Below are 20,992 nucleotides of genomic sequence, written 5' to 3'. Positions count from 1 at the left end.
GGCCTGTAATTTTTAGGAATAACTCACTGAAATCTGTCCGAACAAGAGTCTAGTAAACATTCCAGATATGATAAAACTTGAAACACGAAATCATAAATTATAATTTAATAAATAATCATAAAAAATAATAATATAATAATAATAAATTTAATTCAATAATATAATCAAACCAAAAACACTGAAATTTGAAATACAGAGGCAAATTCGCACATCGCTGAGCAAAGTCACAAAATCGTTTTCAGTGTCTGATGACGAATTTCCCCACAAATCATTATCACTCAATTCTGCAAGTGGTTCTGATTTACTATCGCTGTTCTAAAACCGCTTTTGACGTAAAGGGACGCTTTTTGGACGCCATGGACTTTTCTAAGTTTCCAGGCAGAAAGAACAGTCAAAATACAGGCAGGGCACAGGACAAAGCAGTAGGGACAAAATATATGTGAAATGCATTGAAACAGCAATGACAGCAAAAATGAAATTTTTTAAAAATTTCAAATTTACCGCCGGTACCGGCGCCCGTATGTCCCGACGTCGCAGGGACCGGAACGCGGAAGCCGGATGCTGGCATCGGCCGGAGGAGATGGCCGGGGACGCTGCAGGGGACACATCATGGGAGCGAAGGACAAGGTAAGTGCTGCAGGGACCCCCGGAGAACGCCGCATGGTAAGCCCGAGTGTAGCTCGGGGTTACCGCTCTTGGTAATGAAATTTTACCCCGAGCTACACTCGGGAATACCGCTAAGGAGGTTAAAGGGAATGTGAGGATTTGTGGAGTATTGTGGCTTTTTTTTTAAAGTGAGTCTGTCCCTACAATAAAAAAAAAATTACAACCAGTTTGTAAAAGAACATTTTAGGATGTATCTTTCCAGGGGGTGGTGGAACTGGTGGGAGGAACTACTGTACAGTGTCCAGAGGGGCACCTGATGTCTGACAAGTGTTGAATTCAAGTCGTGTCCAAAGCAAATCAATGGAGCACAGATTTGACTCAACATATGCTGAAATAGTAAATATTAAACATGTTCTTTTATAGGATGGTTTTGATTGATTTATTATTATTATTATTATTATACAGGATTTATATAGTGCCAAGTGATTGCTCATCACTTTACAATATAAAGGGAGACAATACAGAAAGGACACAGTTCAATACAAGAGGGTTAGGAGGGCCCTGCTCCTTGGAGCTTATAATCTAAGAGGGAGGGGCTAGTGGTATAAAAGGCAATAATTGTGGGGGATGAACTGATAGGAGGAATAGAAGATTCTGTTATTAGCTGAAGGCAGGATAGGCTTCCCTGAAGAGATAGGTTTTTAGAGATCGCCTAAAAGTGGGCAGAGCAGGCGATAGTTGGATAGATTGGGGTAGAGAGTTCCAGAGGATGGGGGAGGCTCTGGAGAAGTCCTGGAGATGATCATGGGAGGAGGAGACAAGGGAGCTAGAGAGCAGGAGGTCACGGGAGGAGTGGAGAGGACAGTTTGGGTGATATTTGGAGACAAGATTTGTGTTGTAATTTGGGGCAGAGTTATAAATGATTTTTAATTTTTTTTTTTTTTTTAATGTAGCAACAGGGTCACTTTAAGGGGAGAGCACAGTAGAAGATTTGCCTTCAGCCTCTCTCTCACCAAAACTCTATATAGCCCCATCTGAACAGAACAGAACAGAACAGGCATAAAAGGAAGATAGAAGATCTGAGGTTCTCTGGCTCATTCTCTTTTATCCTAATCTGAGTTTGAGCTATTTGGCTCTTAAAACAACAATCTTTTTCAATTTTTTGCTTTATGAAGTTGTAAATATGGTACAGTATATTTATAAGCAATATTCATGATATTATTTAAGAGAAAAGTCAGTGACTTAGACAAAGCAGCGGATCATCATGACAACCATGCAGCTTAGGTTTTAAAAAGTGGGTCAGAAATGGCAACTAATGTATTTCCTTTTTTAAAAATTATGATCATGTAGAAAGCAATTTGTATTGCATAGTACATGGATACAATATTATTTATTTAAACTTTTTGCTTTATGAAGTTGTAAATATGGTACAGTATATTTATAAGCAATATTCATGATAATATTTACGAGAAAATAAAATGTTTACTTTTTAGTTGTGGAGATAATAAATAGACCAAAGCATATACAAAACACAATATATACTGTGTAATCTAGGCAGTCTGCAATGGCTAATATTGACATTTATTACATGCTCACAAATATTTTTGCAGAATTTCATGTTTTTCCCATTATGACCAGCATTCAGAAACTAAAATGTATACTATTTTAAAACTAATTTAAAACACTCTGTCATCTGTTGATGCTGTATTCATACTGTAAATATTAAATGCATTACCAATGGAGTCAGCTATAACTCTACAGCTGTTGTACAACTAGGTTTCAAATAGTTTAGTCTAGGTTCACACCTCTGTGTTTTACGCTGCGTTTTGCAGGAACGCACATCAGTCAATTTATCATGATTTCCAATGGGACAGGTTCACATCTCTGCGTTTTCACTCCCTGTGGTTTTTGGATAGGGTTTAGGGACTTTTTTAAATGCGAAATGTTGCATTTTTGGTTCTGTAGGCTTCAATGACGACAAAGCAGAAAAGCACGTATTGTGTTTTTGATGCATTTTTGATGCATTTTTGACACATTTTGCATTTTAATCTGATCAGCATCGCGTTGGAAAAAAATGCAAAACGCATCAAAAACATGTTAAAAACAGGTCAAAAACGCATGTGCAAAAACACAAAACACACCACAAAAAGCACTGCAAAAACTGATCAAATGCAAACTGCATAGGTGTAAACCTAGCAGTAGAAATTATAAATCATCTTTTTGTTTGCTTATGTTATCTCATTTACTTTTTTAATTTATTTGAGCTAGTGGTAGAATGATCAGGTTTCCTGTGTAAGTTTTGGATGTGTAATACCATATGCTTTTGTTCAGAATGTGTTAAATAAACATGTGAGAGGTAAATGAAAGCTGTATATTTTCACATGCAGTATATAAAAATACACTAGGTGGTGCCAAAACACCAGAGTTCTTTGCTGTGACATTGCTTCTGCAAATGTACAGGTGAAACTCTAAAAATTTGAATATCGTGCAAAAGTTCACTGCTGAGGTGTTATGGAAGACCAGGATGCTTCAATAGCGGCCTTCAGTCTTCTGCATTGTTCGGTCTCATGTCTCTCATCTCTCTCTTGGCAATGCCCCATAGATTCTCTATGGGGTTCAGGTCAAGCGAGTTTGCTGGCCAATCAAGCACAGTAATCCCATGGTCATTGAACCAGGTTTTGGTGCTTTTGGCAGTGTGGACAGGTGCCAAGTCCTGCTGGAAAATGAAGTTGGCATCCCCATAAAGCTCATCTGCGGAAGGAAGCATGAAGTGCTCCAAAATCTCCTGGTAGATGGCTGCATTGACCCTGCACTTAATGAAGCACAGTGGACCAACACCAGCAGATGACATGGCTCCCCAAATCAACACAGACTGTGGAAACTTCACACTGGACTTCAAGCATCTTGCAGTGTGTGCGTCTTCATTCTTCCTCCATACTCTGGGTCCTTGGTTTCCAAATGAGATGCAAAAGTTGCTCTCATCAGAAAAGAGGACTGTCAGGGATCCTGTCGCTGTGCAGCGGTGTGACGGCGACGGATCCCGTCGAGTAGCAGCGGAGCGAGTGCGCAGGCGCGGGAGCGTGCAGCCACACAGGCGCAGGAGCGGGCGGCCGTGCATGCACGGTAGCGCGTGAAGCTCGCGCATGCGCAGTAAGCACCCACGTCGTGGCCGGCGGGCTATTCAAACCTGCTGCAAGGAAGAATCATTGCCTTCTGGTCTAAATACGTTCCTGTGCTGAAATTCCTGATTCTGATCCTGATACCTGCTTTCCTGTACTATCGCCTAAGAAAGAACTCCGCCTGCACCGACCCCAGCTATTCCTGACCATTCTCCTGCCTGCTCCTCTTGTACTTTCTGCCCGCTAGTTACCGACCCGCCCTGCCTGACTCTGCTGTATGACCCTGTCTGCAACCGCACCTGACCTGCGTCTTGCATACCTACCGCTGCACTCACGGTTCTGCATCCAGACTACCACCACACCTGCCTGCTGCACCTACGTTCCTGCACCCGCACCTGGCTTGTGTCCGGATCTCCTGAGTTCCCAGCTACCTACTGACAGCTGCAAGATCCGCACGGCACTTCTGTCACTCCTGGCTCTGCACCCTTGCTCCCACCTTCAGGGACTCCTAGCGGGAGTGGTAAGAGGACGCCTTCTCTCCATTTAAGGCTCCCCAGTCCGGTACGTAATAGTCACCCTGTATCCTCCTTCCGCTAGTGGTCTCCTCCACCTCAGCTGGGTGTACCGGGGGCCACGATCTGGTTCCAGCCTGCTCCAAGTCCATCCCCAACATCAGGGGCTCTGGTGAACAAGCAGACTGGGGCTTAGACCCCGCGCCCTGGGAAACCATAGTCGTGACAAGGACTTTGGACCACTGAGCAACAGACCAGGTCTGTTTTTCTTTAGCCCAGGTAAGGCGCTTTTGACATTGTTTGTTGTTCAGGAGCAGCTTGACAAGAGGAATACGACATTTGAACCCCATGTCCATGATCCATCTGTGTGTGGTGGCTCTTGATGCACTAACTCCAGCCTAAGTCCACTCCTTGTGAAAGTCCCCAACACTTTTGAATGGCCTTTTCCTGACTTATCCTCTCCAGGCTGCGGTCATCCCTGCTGCTTGTGCACCTTTTTCTTCCACACATTTCCCTTCCACACAACTTTCTATTAATGTGCTTTGATACAGCACTTTGGGAACATCCAACTTCTTTTGCAATTACCTTTTTAGGCTTTCCCTCCTTATGGAGAGTGTCAATGATGGTTTTTTTGTACAACTGTCAGGTCAGCAGTCTTTCCCATGATTGTGAATCCTACTGAACCAGACTGAGAGACCATTTAAAGGCTCAGGAACCCTTTGCAGGTGTTATGGCTTAATTAGCTGATTAGAGTGGGACACTTTGAGCCTAAAATATTGCACCTTTTCATAATATTCTAATTTTCTGAGATTGTGGATTTGGGGTTTTCATGAGCTGTAAGCCATAATCATCACAAGTATGACAAATCACAGCTTGAACTATCTTGCTTTGCATGCAATGAGTCTATCTCATATATTAGTTTCACCTTTTAAGTTGCATTACTGAAATAAATGAACTTTTGCACGATATTCAAATTTTTTGAGTTTCCCCTGTAATTCATATTTATTTCAAAGCACTTGTATTGCCTTTCAGCAGTTCAGCATCTTTTCAGAAACTATGTATTGTTTACAAATTTGAACAATGCGCAAATAAAAAAAAAAAAAAGACTTTAGAAAATGAAACTTCCCCTTAAAGTGAGCAATTTATTTACCCATAATGGAAAAAAATAACAAATGCTCATTAATGCTTGCCTCCGCAGCAGCACATACTTAATTTCCCTTTGACTCTCTTTCGCTCCTTTCAGTTGCCAGAACTGAAGAACTCTCCTTGCCCCATGTGACGGTGCTGGGCCAGTCATTATGCGAAAGCACTTGTAAATGGATTGATTCACCAGCTGTTCCATACCCAGAAATACTGAGTATTTTCTTGTGCCCATCAATTGAATGGAATGACATAAGAGCAATGGAAAGTTATTTACATTCTGCTGTAGAAGGATTAAAAAAGGCTGATTTTTACATTTAATATAACTTTATGTTGGCTCAATTCCTGCGCAGTATCAAATATTTTTCCACAATAAAAAAATATTGTGAGATTACCAATATAAATTTAAGTGGTCTATTTATAAATATTTTCACCCAGAATTCACACAACTTTCACCCATGATTCATGCATTTCTCCAATTGTATGCCATTAGAAAACATGTGAATCTCAGGTGAAAGATGTGTGAATCCTGTGTAACAGGGTTTTTTTTCAGTGGGATCGCAGTTCCAGTACCTCCAACACTGACAGTATGTCATGGCAAAGGATGCTAGGGTGTGCTGGAGGATCTGTTGTTGCTGGCTGCTGTGGGATCTATTGTCACTGAAGGGGATCTACTTTTGTGTGAAGATCTATTGTTACTGGGGAAGTCTATTGTTGCTGATGGGGTATGTATTGTTGATGGCGGGGTAAATTGTTGCTGGAAGGGATCTACTGGGCAGTACAGTGGCTAAATGGTTAGCACTTCCACCTGCCAGTACTTGGGTTGTTGGTTCAAATCCCAGCCATGGCACCACCTGCCTGGAGTTTGCATGTTCTCCCTGTGCCTGTGTGGGTTTCCTCTGTGTACACCTGTTTCCTCCCACACTCCAAAGACATGCTGGTAGGTAAATTGGCTCTAATATGTGTATGTATGAATGTAAGTTAGGGACCTTAGATTGTACACCCCTTGAGGGTTAGGGATTGATTTGAATGTACAATATATATATGTAAAGCACTGCGTAAATTGACAGCGCTATATAAGTACCTGAAATAAATACTGTTGAGGGAGGGGTCTACTGTCTACTGCTGCTGGAAAGTCTGTTGATGCTGGCTGCTGGAAGATTTGTTGTAGCTCCTGGGGGTCTATTATTGCTAGGGTGGTATTTTGTTTTGGGGGTCCATTGTTGCTGGACGAATCTATTGTTGCGGGGGGTGTCTAATTCTGCTGGCTGCGGGAGATCTATTTTTTGGCTTTTCTTGGTATTAGTAACAAGTTCCATACAAATGATTTAGCACCACAAAATGATACTTGGCTCTGTATTCTTTAAAAGGAGTGGTACTGAGAGGTGGGTAGGGGGTGGAACCAAGTGAAGGTACTTGGAGGTGGGTAGGAGGGTGAAGACAAGAAGGGGCTCAGAATGGGGGAGTTCCTGCACCTATGTTTTGAGAAAAAAAAGCCCTGCTATGTAAAAGCATTTTTAAATAGACCCCAAAGTGCATGTGTGGGCAAAATCTACAAAAACATATTCAGCATACCTATTTAATACATGTACATTTGTCCATTTTTTTTAAATTCTTTTTAAACAACTCTACATAATCATGACAAGTACAAAAAGACATGTAAATCAATGTAATTACAATACCCTAAAAAATAACTGGAACACTGGAAATATTTCTCTATTTTTAATGTATTGACCCTCAAAAATACTTTTTTTTTAACTTTGCCCATGTTTGTCTCTGCTGCATTGAAATCGCAGAACTGAATGCTAAGAATGTAATCAAGGGAGAAAAAGTAGAGAGAGTTCAACAGGACAAAAAGAGAGACTTAGTGCTGGTTCACATATAGGCGGATTGGATGCCGTTTGAACGGCATCCAGCCTGCATGACATGTGAAAAAATATTGCTTCCTATGGTGCCTGTTCACATATATCCAGTGCACGGCCGGTGAAGATTCAATGTGGATTCAGTGTGGTTTTAAAAAGGGCCATATCCAATGTCTGAGCAGTGCAGTCCGGTTCAGGTGCAGATTACAGGCTATTAACTTCTATGCAGGGGCGGAGTGACCATTTGGAAACTCGGGCACTGCCCGAGGGCCCGGGGTCAGTAGGGGTCCCCATGAGATGCCCCTGGTACCTTTTTCATAGGCTTTTTTGATTTTGGGCAAGGACACAGGGGCCCCATGATCCCCTATTGCCCGGGGGCCCCATGAGTTGTCAGTCCGCCCCTGCTTCTATGGGAACCATTTCTAAATCGCATATGTGTGAACAAGATAAGATCCTGAGCTAATCCTGTCCTGAACCTGACCTGAACCTGTGAACTAATGTATCAATTAGCTGTGAAACCTGAGTTTCAATCTACACTGGACATGTGTGAATCAGCACAGAGGGGTTGATTTACTAAAACTGAATATGGTGCAGCTGTGCAGAAAAACCAATCAGCTTCCAGGATTAGCCCTTGTTCACACTGAATATAACTTTTAAATTGTCAGACTTCATTTGAAATCGCACGATTTCAAAGGTACATGTCAGTGCAAGTTCAGGTGTGACTTGTAAGATATCTGTGCGACTACATGCACAGATGTCTATGCAAGTCACATCTGAAATCACAAAAAATAGTGCATAAACCTTTTTTCTAATTGGTGCAGCACAAAGTCGCAGTCGCACATATTTGAGTGGTTCCATTGCCACCAAATAGGGTGTGACTTGTCATGCGATTACTTCTTTATGACTTGAATACACCAGCTTTCTTACAGATACTTCTTTTTCATAATCAGGGTACATATTTGTAGACAGAGCTTAGAAAATACTCACTGAGACTGCCACTTTTGCTGTGCTTTTTCCATCTTCCCCTGTGTGGAAGCCATGCTCTGCATTGAGTTATATGAAACAACACATTCTTGTCATCCTTTTAAATGTGCATGTTGCTCCCTCACAGCAACTGGCTGTTGTAGACATTAGCTGTGCAATATGTTCCAAAACTACAGTATGTCTACAAGAATGTAATCAAGAAATTAATCAGCCAATTCTACAGGTAAAGTCTGCAACACCCAGTGGCCAGCAGGGAGGAGCATGCGAGTGTAAAGGGATGCCAGGAATGTGTTCTTTCATATAAGGATTGGTCTCAGAGCTTCATCACATGTTGAAACAAATCTCCACCCCACTATCAGACAGTTATACAGTTACATAGTTAGTCTGGCTGAAAAAAAGACAAAAGTCCATGCAGTTCAACCATTAAAAAAAAAAAGTTATAATCCTACACCCACAGTTGATCCAGAGGAAGGCAAAAATCCCAGAAAAGCGTGAACCAATTTGCTCCTGCAGGGGATAAAAATTCCTTCTTGATCCCTTGAGAGGCAATCGGATATTCCCTGGATCAACTTTACCTATAAATGTTAGTAACCAGTTATGTTCTGTGTATTCAAGAAAGAATCCAGGCCTTCTATAAAGGCCAGAACCAACTCTTGAGGGAGTCTATTCCACATTTTCACAGCTCTTACTGTGAAGAAACCTTTCCATATTTGCACATTAAATTTCTTTTCCTCCAGATGTAAAGATTGCCCCCTTGAACTCTATGATGACCTCAGGGTGAATAGCTCTACACCGAGTTCACTATATGAACCACTGATGTATTTATACATGTTGATCATATCCCCCCTTAATCTCCTCTTCTCAAGAGAGAATAAATTCAGTTCCTCTAATCTTTCCTCATAGCTGAGCTCCTCAATGCCTCTTATCAGGCATGGTTTCCATTCTCTGTACTTTCTCCAGTTCCCCAATGTTCTTTTTGTGAGTTGGTGCCCAAAACTGAACTGCACTTCCAGATGAGGTCTTACTAATGATTTGTACAGGGGTGATATGATATCTCTCTCTATAATCTTAATAACCTCTTTTAATACAAAAGAGGATTTTGCTTGGTTTAGAAACCGCAGCTTGGAATTGAATACCATTATTAAGCTTGTGATCTACCAGAACCCCCAGATCCTTCTCCACCATTGATTCCCCCAGTTGTACTCCCCCTAGTATGTATGATGCATGCATATTCTTAGTCCCCAAGTTCCTAACCTTACATTTATCAACATTAAACCTCATTTGCCACATAGTTGCCCAATTAAACAGTGCATTGAGGTCGGCTTGTAAGTTGGAGACATCCTGTTAGGATGTTATTCCACTGCACAGCTTGGTGTCATCTGCAAAGACTGAAATGCGATTTTTAATCCAAGACCCTATATCGTTTATAAATATATTAAAAAGTAAGAGTCCCAACACTGAACCTTGGGGTACACCACTGACAACCCCAGACCATTCAGAGTATGAACTATTAACCACTACTCTTTGAATATGATCTTTTAGCCAGTTTTCTATCCATTTACATACTGATTTTTCCAAGCATGTAGACTTTACCTTACACATTAGCCGTGTGTGGGGAATTGTGTCAAATGCTTTTGCAAAATCCAAGTATACCACATCCACCACCACCCCTCTGTCCAAGTATACCACGTCCACTGCCAGCCTCTGTCCAAGTATACCACGTCCACTGTCACCCCTCTGTCCAAAGTTTTGCTCACCTCCTCATAAAAAGAAATCAGATTTGTTTGACAACTTCTATCTTTCATGAATCCATGCTGTCTGTTGCTTAAAATATTTTTTTCCAGCAAGAACTCATCTACAGTTGTGTCCAAAATTATTCAACCCCCACTGAAATTGAGTGTTTTGGCCAGTTTGACATTGCTTTTGATCATTCAGTCATCTTGCTTACATTTACATTAAAGAGGCACTTGTAGGTCAGACAAATATAACATAACAGTTATAATGAAATAACCACAAATGTCTTTTCTGTGCTCACAGCATTATCAGTTTTATTCAACCCCCAAGTGACATTCAATCTTAGTACTTAGTACAGCATCCTTTTACAGTTATAACAGCTTTTAAACGTGAAGCATAGCTTGACACAAGTGTCTTGCAGCGATCTACGGGTATCTTCGCCCATTCTTCATGGGCAAAGGCCTCCAGTTCAGTCACATTCTTAGGCTTGCGCACTGCAACTGCTTTCTTTAAGTCCCACCAGAGGTTCTCAATCGGATTTAAGTCTGGTGACTGCGATGGCCACTCCAAAATGTTCCAGCCTTTCCTCTGCAACCATGCTCTAGTGGACTTGGAGGTATGCTTGGGATCATTGTCCTGTTGAAAGGTCCAACGTCTCCCAAGCCTCAGGTGTGTGACGGACTGCATCACGTTTCCATCCAATATCTCCTGGTACTGAAGAGAATTCATGGTACCTTGCACACGCTGAAGCTTCCCTGTACCTGCAGAAGCAAAACAGCCCCAAAGCATGATTGACCCTCCACCATGCTTCACAGTAGGCAAGGTGTTCTTTTCATCATAGGCCTTGTTCTTCCTCCTCCAAACATAGCGTTGATCCATGGGCCCAAACAGTTCTAATTTTGTTTCATCAGTCCACAGAACACTATCCCACAACTTTTGTGGTTTGTCCACATGGCTTTTGGCATACTGCAGTCGACTCTTCTTATTCTTTGGAGACAGCAAGGGGGTACGCCTGGGAGTTCTGGCACGGAGGCCTTCATTACGCAGTGTGCGTCTTATTGTCTGGGCTGAAACTTCTGTACCCACATCTGACAAATCTTTTCTCAGTTCCTCAGCAGTCACACGGGGACTTCTCTCCACTCTACGCTTCAGGTAGCGCACAGCAGTCGAAGTCAGCATCTTCTTTCTGCCACGACCAGGTAGCGTTTCAACAGTGCCCTTTGCCTTGAATTTGCGAATGATGCTTCCTAAGGTGTCTCTTGGTATGTTTAACATCTTTGCAATCTTCTTATAGCCATTGCCCTTCCTGTGAAGAGAAATCACCTCTTCTCTTGTCTTCCTGGACCATTCTCTTGCCTTCACCATGTTTGTAACCACACCAGTAAATGTCTAGAAGGAGCTGAGTATCACAGTCATTTTAAAGCTGCCTAATTGGTGCTTATTATGCTTGATTGCTGCTCGGTGACATCCACAGGTGTTTTCAATACCTGATGGAAAGCACCTGTATGAACCTCTGTTCTTCAGAGTGGTAGTCTTTAAGGGGTTGAATAATTGTGGCAATGAAGAAACCACATAAGAACCATTTACTACTGTATTACATAAACAATTGATGTCATTTTAGTTGCATTTGGGTAGTTACAACGTCCTTGTAGGATTTGATTCTGAATACAATTCCAAATGTACACTATAGTCCCTAAACCCCTTTACAGCATTGGGGGTTGAATAATTTTGGACACAACTGTATGTGGTCTTTTATTAAACTCTCCAGTATCTTCCCAACTATAGAAGTTAAACTAACAAGTCTATAATTACTTGGTAAAGATTTTGACCCCCTTTTAAATATTGGCACCACATTGGGCGTATGCCAATCCAGTGGTACTATGACAGTCATTAAAGAGTCCCTAAAATTTAGAAACAATGGCTTTGAAATGACAGAGCTTAATTCTTTAAGGACCCATTGGAACATTGGGAACATTGGGAACTGATGTACACGGGCTACATCATCTGACCACACAATACAATAGACAAAAGGGTAATTGAGCCTAGAGCAATTATGCAATGCATGTCCAGTTATTGTTAGGGTCTTTTGCAATGCTTATATGCAATAAGTAGTTCTAATGGGTTTACATACATTTCATCACTAGAAAAATTAAAGGTGGAATCTGATTGGCACTCAATAATTGATGTATTTCTCGAATCTCCCTTCTTTCTATGGTACTGCAAAGGAAGAATCCAGTCACTTGATGTGAGGAAACATGGACTGTAATTTGTAATGCAGACACTTTTCTAAATCAAGTCCATTGTTCTCAATTTCCATTATTTTTATTCTGCAACATTTCCATACAGGAGCCTCTTCTTTAGCTGAATGTTCTTTTATTTTCTCTTTCAGCACTTCTTTTAAGAGCCTCACTAAATGTAATCAGTAAGTTTTCTTAATGTTACTAACTCCAACATTCTCCTGTTACAGACTGCAGCATAGACATCACAGTGTCTGTTGACTACTCTAGAAGAAGTAGACCATCCACTACATCTGCTCTGCTGCAAAAACTTAACCGCTTCCTTCCTGAAGTGTTACAGCATGTGTCTACCCTGAGCAACCTGAGCTGTATAACTGGGTCACCAGTAAACATACAATTTAGATATGCTGTTCCCAGTCCAGACTCCACATTTCACTTTGAATCTGATTTTGAAAAATATAATGAAGACATTCTTAGAAAGTATATTGAGGTTCAGTCAACGGTTGACAACTTTTTAAATGGCCAGTTCCTGGAATCACTTTGGAAAAAAATGCAGGCTTTGCCTCCACAGAAAACAAAAGTGAGTACCGTTTTATAATGTCTGTTTGTACAGTATATAAAAGTGAATCCAACAATTACTTTGAGTCTGCATAAATACATTTCTGGCATGTAACGATATACAAGGTGTGACAATTTAATTCCTGGAATGCCCACGGTGTAGCACTACATGGTGAGTCACACAGCCATTTGCACTTGACCATGTTCTCACATGTTCTAACTCACACTCGCCTGGGTCGTAGACCAGTTGACTTAGTCTTATGGAGTAGTAAAAGAAATAACATGTGTGTGCGTGTTGCATTGTTGGTGGAAAATGACAGACAGGAATTTGGAGCAGTAGATTAAGGGATAAGTTCACATTTCTACAAAAACTAATGAATGCACATTTTTTTGCAGATCAGCAGATTGCTGATGCCATGCAGGATTTCTGCAGACTATCAGTGTATCTGCTTGCTCGTATATCCCGTACGGGCCAGCCGATACTTCTGTAAAGAATAATTTTAAATAGCCAAGCGCTGTGAAAAATACAATATATATATACAGTCATGGCCGAAATTGTTGGCACCCTTGATATTTTTCCTGAAAATCATGTATTTCTCACGAAACGTATTGCATTAACACATGTTTTGCTATACACATGTTTATTCCCTTTGTGTGTATTGGGACAAAACAAAAAAAGGGAGGAAAGAAAGCAAATTCGACATAATGTCACACAAACCTCCAAAAATGGGCTGGACAAAAGTATTGGCACCCTTTCACAACTGCGGATAAATAAGAATGTTACAAGCATGTGATGCTCCTGTAAACTCACCTGGGGCAAGTAACAGGTGTGGGCAATATAGAAATCACACCTGAAAGCAGATAAAAAGGAGAGACGTTCACTTAACCTTTGCATTGTGTGTCTGTCTGTGCCACACTAAGCATGGACAACAGAAAGAGGAGACGAGAACTGTCTGAGGACCTGAGAACCAAAATTGTGGCAAAATATCAACAATCTCAAGGTTACAAGTCCATCTCCAGAGAACTAGATTTGCCTTTGTCCACAGTGCGCAACATTATCAAGAAGTTTGCAACCCATGGCACTGTAGCTAATCTCCCTGGTCGTGGACGGATGAGGAAAATTGATGAAAGATTGCAACGCAGAATAGTCCGGATGGTGGATAAGCAGCCCCAAACATGTTCCAAAGACATTCAAGCTGTCCTGCAGGCTCAGGGAGCATCAGTGTCAGCGCGAACTATCCGTCGACATTTAAATGAAATGAAACGCTATGGCAGGAGACCCAGGAGGACCCCACTGCTGACACAGAGACATAAAAAAGCAAGACTACAGTTTGCCAAAATGTACTTGAGTAAGCCAAAAGCCTTCTGGGAAAACGTCTTGTGGACAGATGAGACCAAGATAGAGCTTTTCGGTAAAGCACATCATTCTACTGTTTACCGAAAACGGAATGAGGCCTACAAAGAACAAAACACAGTACCTACGGTAAAATATGGTGGAGGTTCAATGATGTTTTGGGGTTGTTTTGCTGCCTCTGGCACTGGGTGCCTTGACTGTGTGCAAGGCATCATGAAATCTGAGGATTACCAAAGGATTTTGGGTCGCACTGTAGGGCCCAGTGTCAGAAAGCTGGGTTTGCGTCCAAGATCCTGGGTCTTCCAGCAGGACAATGACCCCAAACATACGTCAAAAAGCACTCAGAAATGGATGGCAAAGAAGCGCTGGAGAGTTCTGAAGTGGCCAGCAATGAGCCCAGATCTAAATCCCATTGAACACCTGTGGAGAGATCTTAAAATTGCTGTTGGGAAAAGGTGTCCTTCCAATAAGAGAGACCTGGAGCTGTTTGCAAAGGAAGAGTGGTCCAAAATTCCGGGTGAGAGGTGTCAGAAGCTTATTGATGGTTATAGGAAGCGACTGATTTCAGTTATGTTTTCCAAAGGGTGTGCAACCAAATATTAAGTTAAGGGTGCCAATACTTTTGTCCAGCCCATTTTTGGGGTTTTGTGTGACATTATGTCATATTTGCTTTTCTGCCTCTGTTTTATATTTGTTCCAATACATACAAAGGGAATAAACATGTGTATAGCAAAACATGTGTTAATGCAATACCTTTTTTGTGTGAAATACTTGATTTTCAGGAAAAATATCAAGGGTGCCAACAATTTCGGCCATGACTGTATATATATACAGTTGCAAGAAAAAGTATGTGAACCCCTTGGGATTACGTGGAGTTTTGCATGAATTGGGCATAAAATGTGCTCTGAACATCATCTAAGTCACAACAATAGAAGAACACAGTCTGCTGAACATAATACTACACAAACATTAGATGTTGCCATGGTTTAAATGCACATAACATGTAAACATTCACAGTGCAGGGAGGAAAAAGTATGTGAACCTTTGGACTTAATAACTGGTTGACCCTCCTTTGGCAGCAATAACCCCAACCAAACGTTTCCTGTAGTTGCAGATCAGACCTGCACAATGATCTGGAGTAATTTTGGACCACTCCTCTTCACAAAACTGTTTCAGTGTAGCAATATTCTTGGGATGTCTGGTGTGAATTGCTCTCTTAAGGTCATGCCACAGCATTTCAATCGGGTTGAGGTCAGGACTCTGACTGGGCCACTCCAGAAGGTGTATTCTGTGCTGTTGCAGCCATTGTTTTGTTGAATTACTTGTATGCTTTGGGTTATTGTCCTGTTGCATCACCCATCCTCTGCGGAGCTTCAGTTGGCAGACAGATGGTCGTACATTTTCCTGCAAAATGTCTTGATAAACTCTGGAATACATTTTCCCATCAATGACAACAATCTGTCCAGGCCCTGAGGCAGCAAAGCAGCCCCAAACCATGATGCTCCCTCCGCCATGTTTTACAGTGGGGATGAGGTTTTGATGTTGGTGTGCTGTGCCTTTTTTTCTCCACACATAGTGTTGTGTGTTCTTCCCAAACAACTCAATCTTGGTTTCATCTGTCCACAGTATATTTTGCCAGTAGTGCTGTGGAACATCCAGGTGCTCTTTTGCAAACTTCAAACGTGCTGCCATATTCTTTTTGGACAGCAATGGCTTCCTCCGTGGTATCCTCCCATGTACTCCATTCTTGTTTAATGTTTTCCTTATTGTAGATGTGTCATCAAAAATGTTAGCATGTGCCAGAGATTTCTGTAGGTCTTTAGCTGACACTCTGGGATTCTTCTTTACCTCATGCAGCATTCTGCGCTGTGCTCTTGCAGTCATTTTTACAGGACGACCATGCCTAGGGAGAGTACCAACAGTGCTAAACCTTCTCCATTTGTAGACAGTCTGTCTTACCATGTACACATGAACATCAAGGCTTTTGGAGATACTTTTGTAACCCTTTCCAGCTTCATGCAAGTCAACAATTCTTGATCGTAGGTATTCTGAGAGCTCTTTTCTGCGAGGCATGGTTCACATCAGACAGTGCTTCTTGAAACCAGTAAACCCAAAACAGGTGTGTGTTTTTAAGGGCAGGACAGCTGTCAGCAACACATCCAATATCATCACACTGATTGGAGTCAAGGTTGGCTCACTCCTGGCTCCAATTAGCTCTGGGAGAAGTCATTAAGCTAGGGCCTCACATACTTTTTCCTCCCTGCACTGTGAATGTTTACATGCTATGTGCAATTAAACCATGGCAACATCTAATGTTTGTATAGTATTATGTTCAGCAGACTGTGTTCTTCTATTGTTGTGACTTAGATGACGTTCAGAGCACATTTTATGCCCAATTCATGCAAAACGCCACATAATCCCAAGGGGTTCACATACTTTTTCTTGCAACTGTATATATATATATATATATATATATATATATATATATAGGAAGCCAACAACAAACAATGCCCCAAACTCAAGGCATCTGGTGTAGATTGCACCTATTTAGGTGCTAGGTCATCCTAATATATATTAACCAATTAAAGTCCATATATAACCGTTATTGAAAAGTGACAGTCCTTTTGAACTGCAGTGCTGTAGCCCATAAATGTATGTGTCTTCACCAGGTGCCAATGAGATATAAGTGAATTGCTCACTCACCAGGCCTTTTTGACCCCAGTTAGGGCGGTCAAAAGCGTATTTTTTGACAGTACATTGGACCATTCACCTCTGGTAATCCTAGGGTGTTCCTCCCCTTCATCAGCTCTCCACAGAACAAGCCCCGGGATATGGCATTGTAGGTTGTCAACAAATTCTTCAATTTAACTGGATACTCAATGTAGAATGCCCCTTTCCTTATGAGAAATAATGACAAGCCGCTCAAATAAACCAAATGATTTTAAAGTGTTCTAAGTGTAGCATTTATTAATGTGGCAATTGGATAAAAATCAAACAGATATGCACTCACATGTGGCAGTGCCTAATAAACCAGCACCATTATTTACAGCCTGTAAATACCAAAAATGGCCGACGTGCACTCCATGCTTTGCTCTCACTGGGGCCAGTTGTCACATCCCCGAACCTGGAAGTAATGGAATCACACTTCGACGTACGTTTCGCCCAGCGGCGTCCTCAGGAAGTAATTTTTCATTTTAAGTCGATACTTCTGACAGGAAGACTCAATGAACTACACAGTGCCAAGCCAACAGCCACTAAGGCTGTAGGGACTAGTATTCCATTAACTCACAAAACACTGTGAATTATTGATGCAGCTGTGTTGGGTGAAGTCCAGCATGGCCACGCTGTTTTTAAAAAATGACAGCTAGTATGGAGAACTTCTCCCCATACTTCTTTCACAGGGAGGGGGGGATCGGCTACAGGATCGGGAACATTTTACATGTTCCCAAAAGTGAACTTATCCTTTAACATCAAATTTTGCATCAAGTGCGAGTGAAGCTTTAGCTCTGTTACAACAGGCTTCTGGTGAACATTCAATGAAGCAATTAAGTGTTTTTGAATGGTATAGGTGGTTTAAGGAACGATGGGAAGATGTCCACAATGACGCTAGAAGTGGGAAGTCAAAAATGCAAAGACGCAAACATGGATAGAGTGTGAACCCTCGCACATTCTGATTGAAGTTGAAAGTGTGAATGATGGCAGAAGAATTGAACATGAACAGGAAAACAGTGCTGCGGATGCTAATGGAGGATTTGGGAATATTGGGATCAGAAAGAACATCATCTTCAAATTTCAACCGATCTTTTGAAGAATGCAGAGGTGTTTGATAGGGTTTTTAACAGTCCATTACAGAAATTAAATTGTCACACCTCATACAGCAATAGTGGAATTAACTAGGTCTCAAATATGCATGTTGGGGGAATTATGTTATTAACTTGCTCCAGTCAACATAAAGCTTTTCTTCAGTCACTCCTCCACTAGTGATCACTGACTGGAATTGTAGTAACATCGTAGCTTTCTGGCAACTCACAAGGTAAGAGGCAACAGAAGTTGGCTGAGCCATGCTTACACAATATCTCTAAAGGTAGGTCCATTTTAGGAGGCTTTTCAGAAACTAGGCATCCACTTACTCCTTAGTAACAGCCATTGGTGCAATCACTGAACAGCAATGGTTGGAGATTTTGGGGGTTTTTTTGGCAGTTTTTAGAAATGTAGATCTTATTTCTTATGTGGCACAAGTGCAAAAGGGAGTAGAAAATGAAGGAGAAAACACAAAGACATCAACATAAATTATATACTTTTCAAGTGTTTAATTAAACTGATGCATCTTTCTGCTGATTTTCGTAAAGAATCAAAAACACATAATAGCTAATAAAATTCAATAAGAGTAAACATCTAATGGATACATACTGTAAAAACTAAACAAATTGGATGAACATCAGATTAAGAAATAAATGAAAGCCATTCATGACTACGTAAAGGTCATGTAACTTGGAGACTATAAAAAAAGCAGGAAATAAGAGTATAAATTCAATCTCAGTATTTTGCTAAACGTTTATAGACCAAAAGGTGGTGTTTCCACACTTAGTATACTCTTGATCACTGCTAATTATGCCACTGGCAATATTATATGAAATGGGGTTGATATGCCAAAATTGGAGAGTGCAAAATCTGGTACGGCTGTGCATGGTAGCCAATCAGCTTCTAACTTCAGCTTCAATTAAGCTTTGACAATAAAACCTGGAAGCTGATTGGTTTCTATACAGAGCTGCACCAGATTTTGCACTTTCCACTTTTTGTAAAAGAACCCCTATATATTCATGGAGGAGAGATCATAGAATTCACAGAAAGACACCTGTACACAGAGGTTAGTATCAAAAGCGTGGGCAGTAAGCAGCTCTGTTAATAGTTCATTTAGGACACTTCCATAAATGTAGTATATGCTGTGGCATCATACTGACACTGACTGTCAAACAAAATTGCACAATAAAATTGCATACTCATGCTTTTACAAACTCATTCATTTGCAAAAATTCTTTATTTTTACGTTAAATTTCATTATGGTATTATGATTACAGTGTTGCGTGGTTACAAATCAGTTGCCATACCAATAGTAAAACAGAGTTTCTTGTATCTGCATCTGATGATGTTGGGTCTTTGGTATGATCCTCCTGGCCATAAAATATGTCACAAAAATATCCATACTGGCCATTGACACAGCTATAAATAGTAATGAAATATCTTCAGTTAAAATACTATGTCTGCAAACTAACAAATCTGTTTTGAACCTGGGGAATCCAATTGCACCTTACATATGGTATGCACATTAATATTCTGGAATTTGAATCATAAGTGTTGTAATGTAAACTTGGAAATGAAGAAGCCTACGCATTTACTTTTCCAGCAAAGCTTGCTTTTTCAAATGCTTCTACTTTAATAGACTTTACAGGTCTACCACTTTGCTTATATTTAGTGCAATGTTACTGACCAAAAAGTAGATTCTACATACCTATCTCCTCCCCATGCATGCCTATAATAGGGGCTTCTAGTATCAAAAGAGTAGGCAAGTCTGCCTGAGCAAATGACCAAATTTGTGTATGCTACTGGTAGAACAAGATATCCTGCATGTGCAAAAAAAGGACTGTTACTCTACAGCGTTAGGCATCTTTATAAATCTGTTCATTTAGTACTTTTTACTGTCACTACCAACTTGTGATGCTAGGGCTGTTCAAAACTGGAGCAATAATTTGTAATTTGCTGCATAACTTTACCCCAGGATTCTAGAATTTGGTTCCACCATTATTTGCTTTGGTCTGTCAAAAGAAACGGGAAATTCTGCCCTTAATGCATTTCTTATTTATTTATTTTTATTTATTTCAGGTACTTGTATAGCGCTTTCAATTTACGCAGTGCTTTTACATATATAAATAAATAAATATATAAATAACAAACCTGACTTAATGTAAACCTCTATGCGATACAAAATAACACTTGTTTTGTATGGCAAGCACCCTTACCAGGATGTCCCCAAAAGTTTCCATGCAAATATGGACTTTTTGAAAGTTAGTTTTTTCAAAGGGCTAAACCTCCATGTCAGGTTTAAAAGGTCAGACACCACCCCATACTACGGTCAAACATAACTCCATGTCAGGCCTACCAGTTGACTTTAGGAGTGGGATGTTGAGTTTAGCATTTACATATTTTTAATTGTGCATTATCACAATGTTACCCTTCTGATTTGTTTTAAAATTCTCCTTGTGCTAAGTACATATTTGTTTTCTAGGTCATAATTGTTTTTACGGATGGACTTGATGATTCTATAGCAGCTCTAAAGAAGACTTCAGAATCCCTTCGTAAGCAAGGTTTGTGGAAATATTCACTTAGATATACCGTTTAATCAAAAGGCTGTTTTGGTAGATATTTTAGTATCCCTGATGAATATAATTCAGCTATGCAGTATGTTCCAAAATCCAAGTCTAAATCCATAATATCCATAATCCATAATACAGCTGTACACACTGTTTTAATATGTAGCAAATAAAGACTTGCATTATGGACCCCACCAGGTAGCAGCTTGTATTCATCATGGATTTATGTTTTGGGAATGAACATCCCAGCCAGGAGCACCGGTCCTCAGCAATATATCTGTTAATAGAGCCGTAAAACGTGGGTATTGATCTCATTGACTGTTAGATATTTTGGTATGATTAAAAGAGACACATGGATCTAAGGCTTTAGTTTCATTTGGATATATTTATTCATATATATGACCTTTTAGTGTCAGAGATTTATTATACGTATAAACTGTCCATTTCTATACATGTCCAGCTCACCAAAAACCATACATGGAAGGTTAATTCTGGGCACTAGTTGTATAAGTACCTCT

At 40.7% G+C, this 20,992-nt stretch overlaps 1 protein-coding gene across 1 annotated transcript in view; it reads left to right on the top strand.

The window, feature by feature from the left end:
- Window positions 1-20,992, top strand: part of LOC149447777 (collagen alpha-4(VI) chain-like) — a 194,016-nt gene that overhangs the window by 59,960 nt on the left and 113,064 nt on the right. Inside the window, exons 10-11 of the mRNA XM_089652063.1 lie at window positions 12,425-12,774; window positions 20,390-20,468. Of these exons, the coding sequence (XP_089508189.1) occupies window positions 12,425-12,774; window positions 20,390-20,468 (429 nt within the window). The remainder of the gene's footprint in view (window positions 1-12,424; window positions 12,775-20,389; window positions 20,469-20,992) is intronic.

The sequence above is a fragment of the Staurois parvus genome, unplaced genomic scaffold (genome assembly GCF_062004578.1).
Source record: "Staurois parvus isolate SC_StPar_1 unplaced genomic scaffold, SC_StPar_1.0 ptg000670l, whole genome shotgun sequence".
Classification (NCBI taxonomy): domain Eukaryota; kingdom Metazoa; phylum Chordata; class Amphibia; order Anura; family Ranidae; genus Staurois; species Staurois parvus.
Note: the sequence above shows the minus strand (reverse complement) of the source record. Positions and strands in the feature narration are given on the sequence as shown.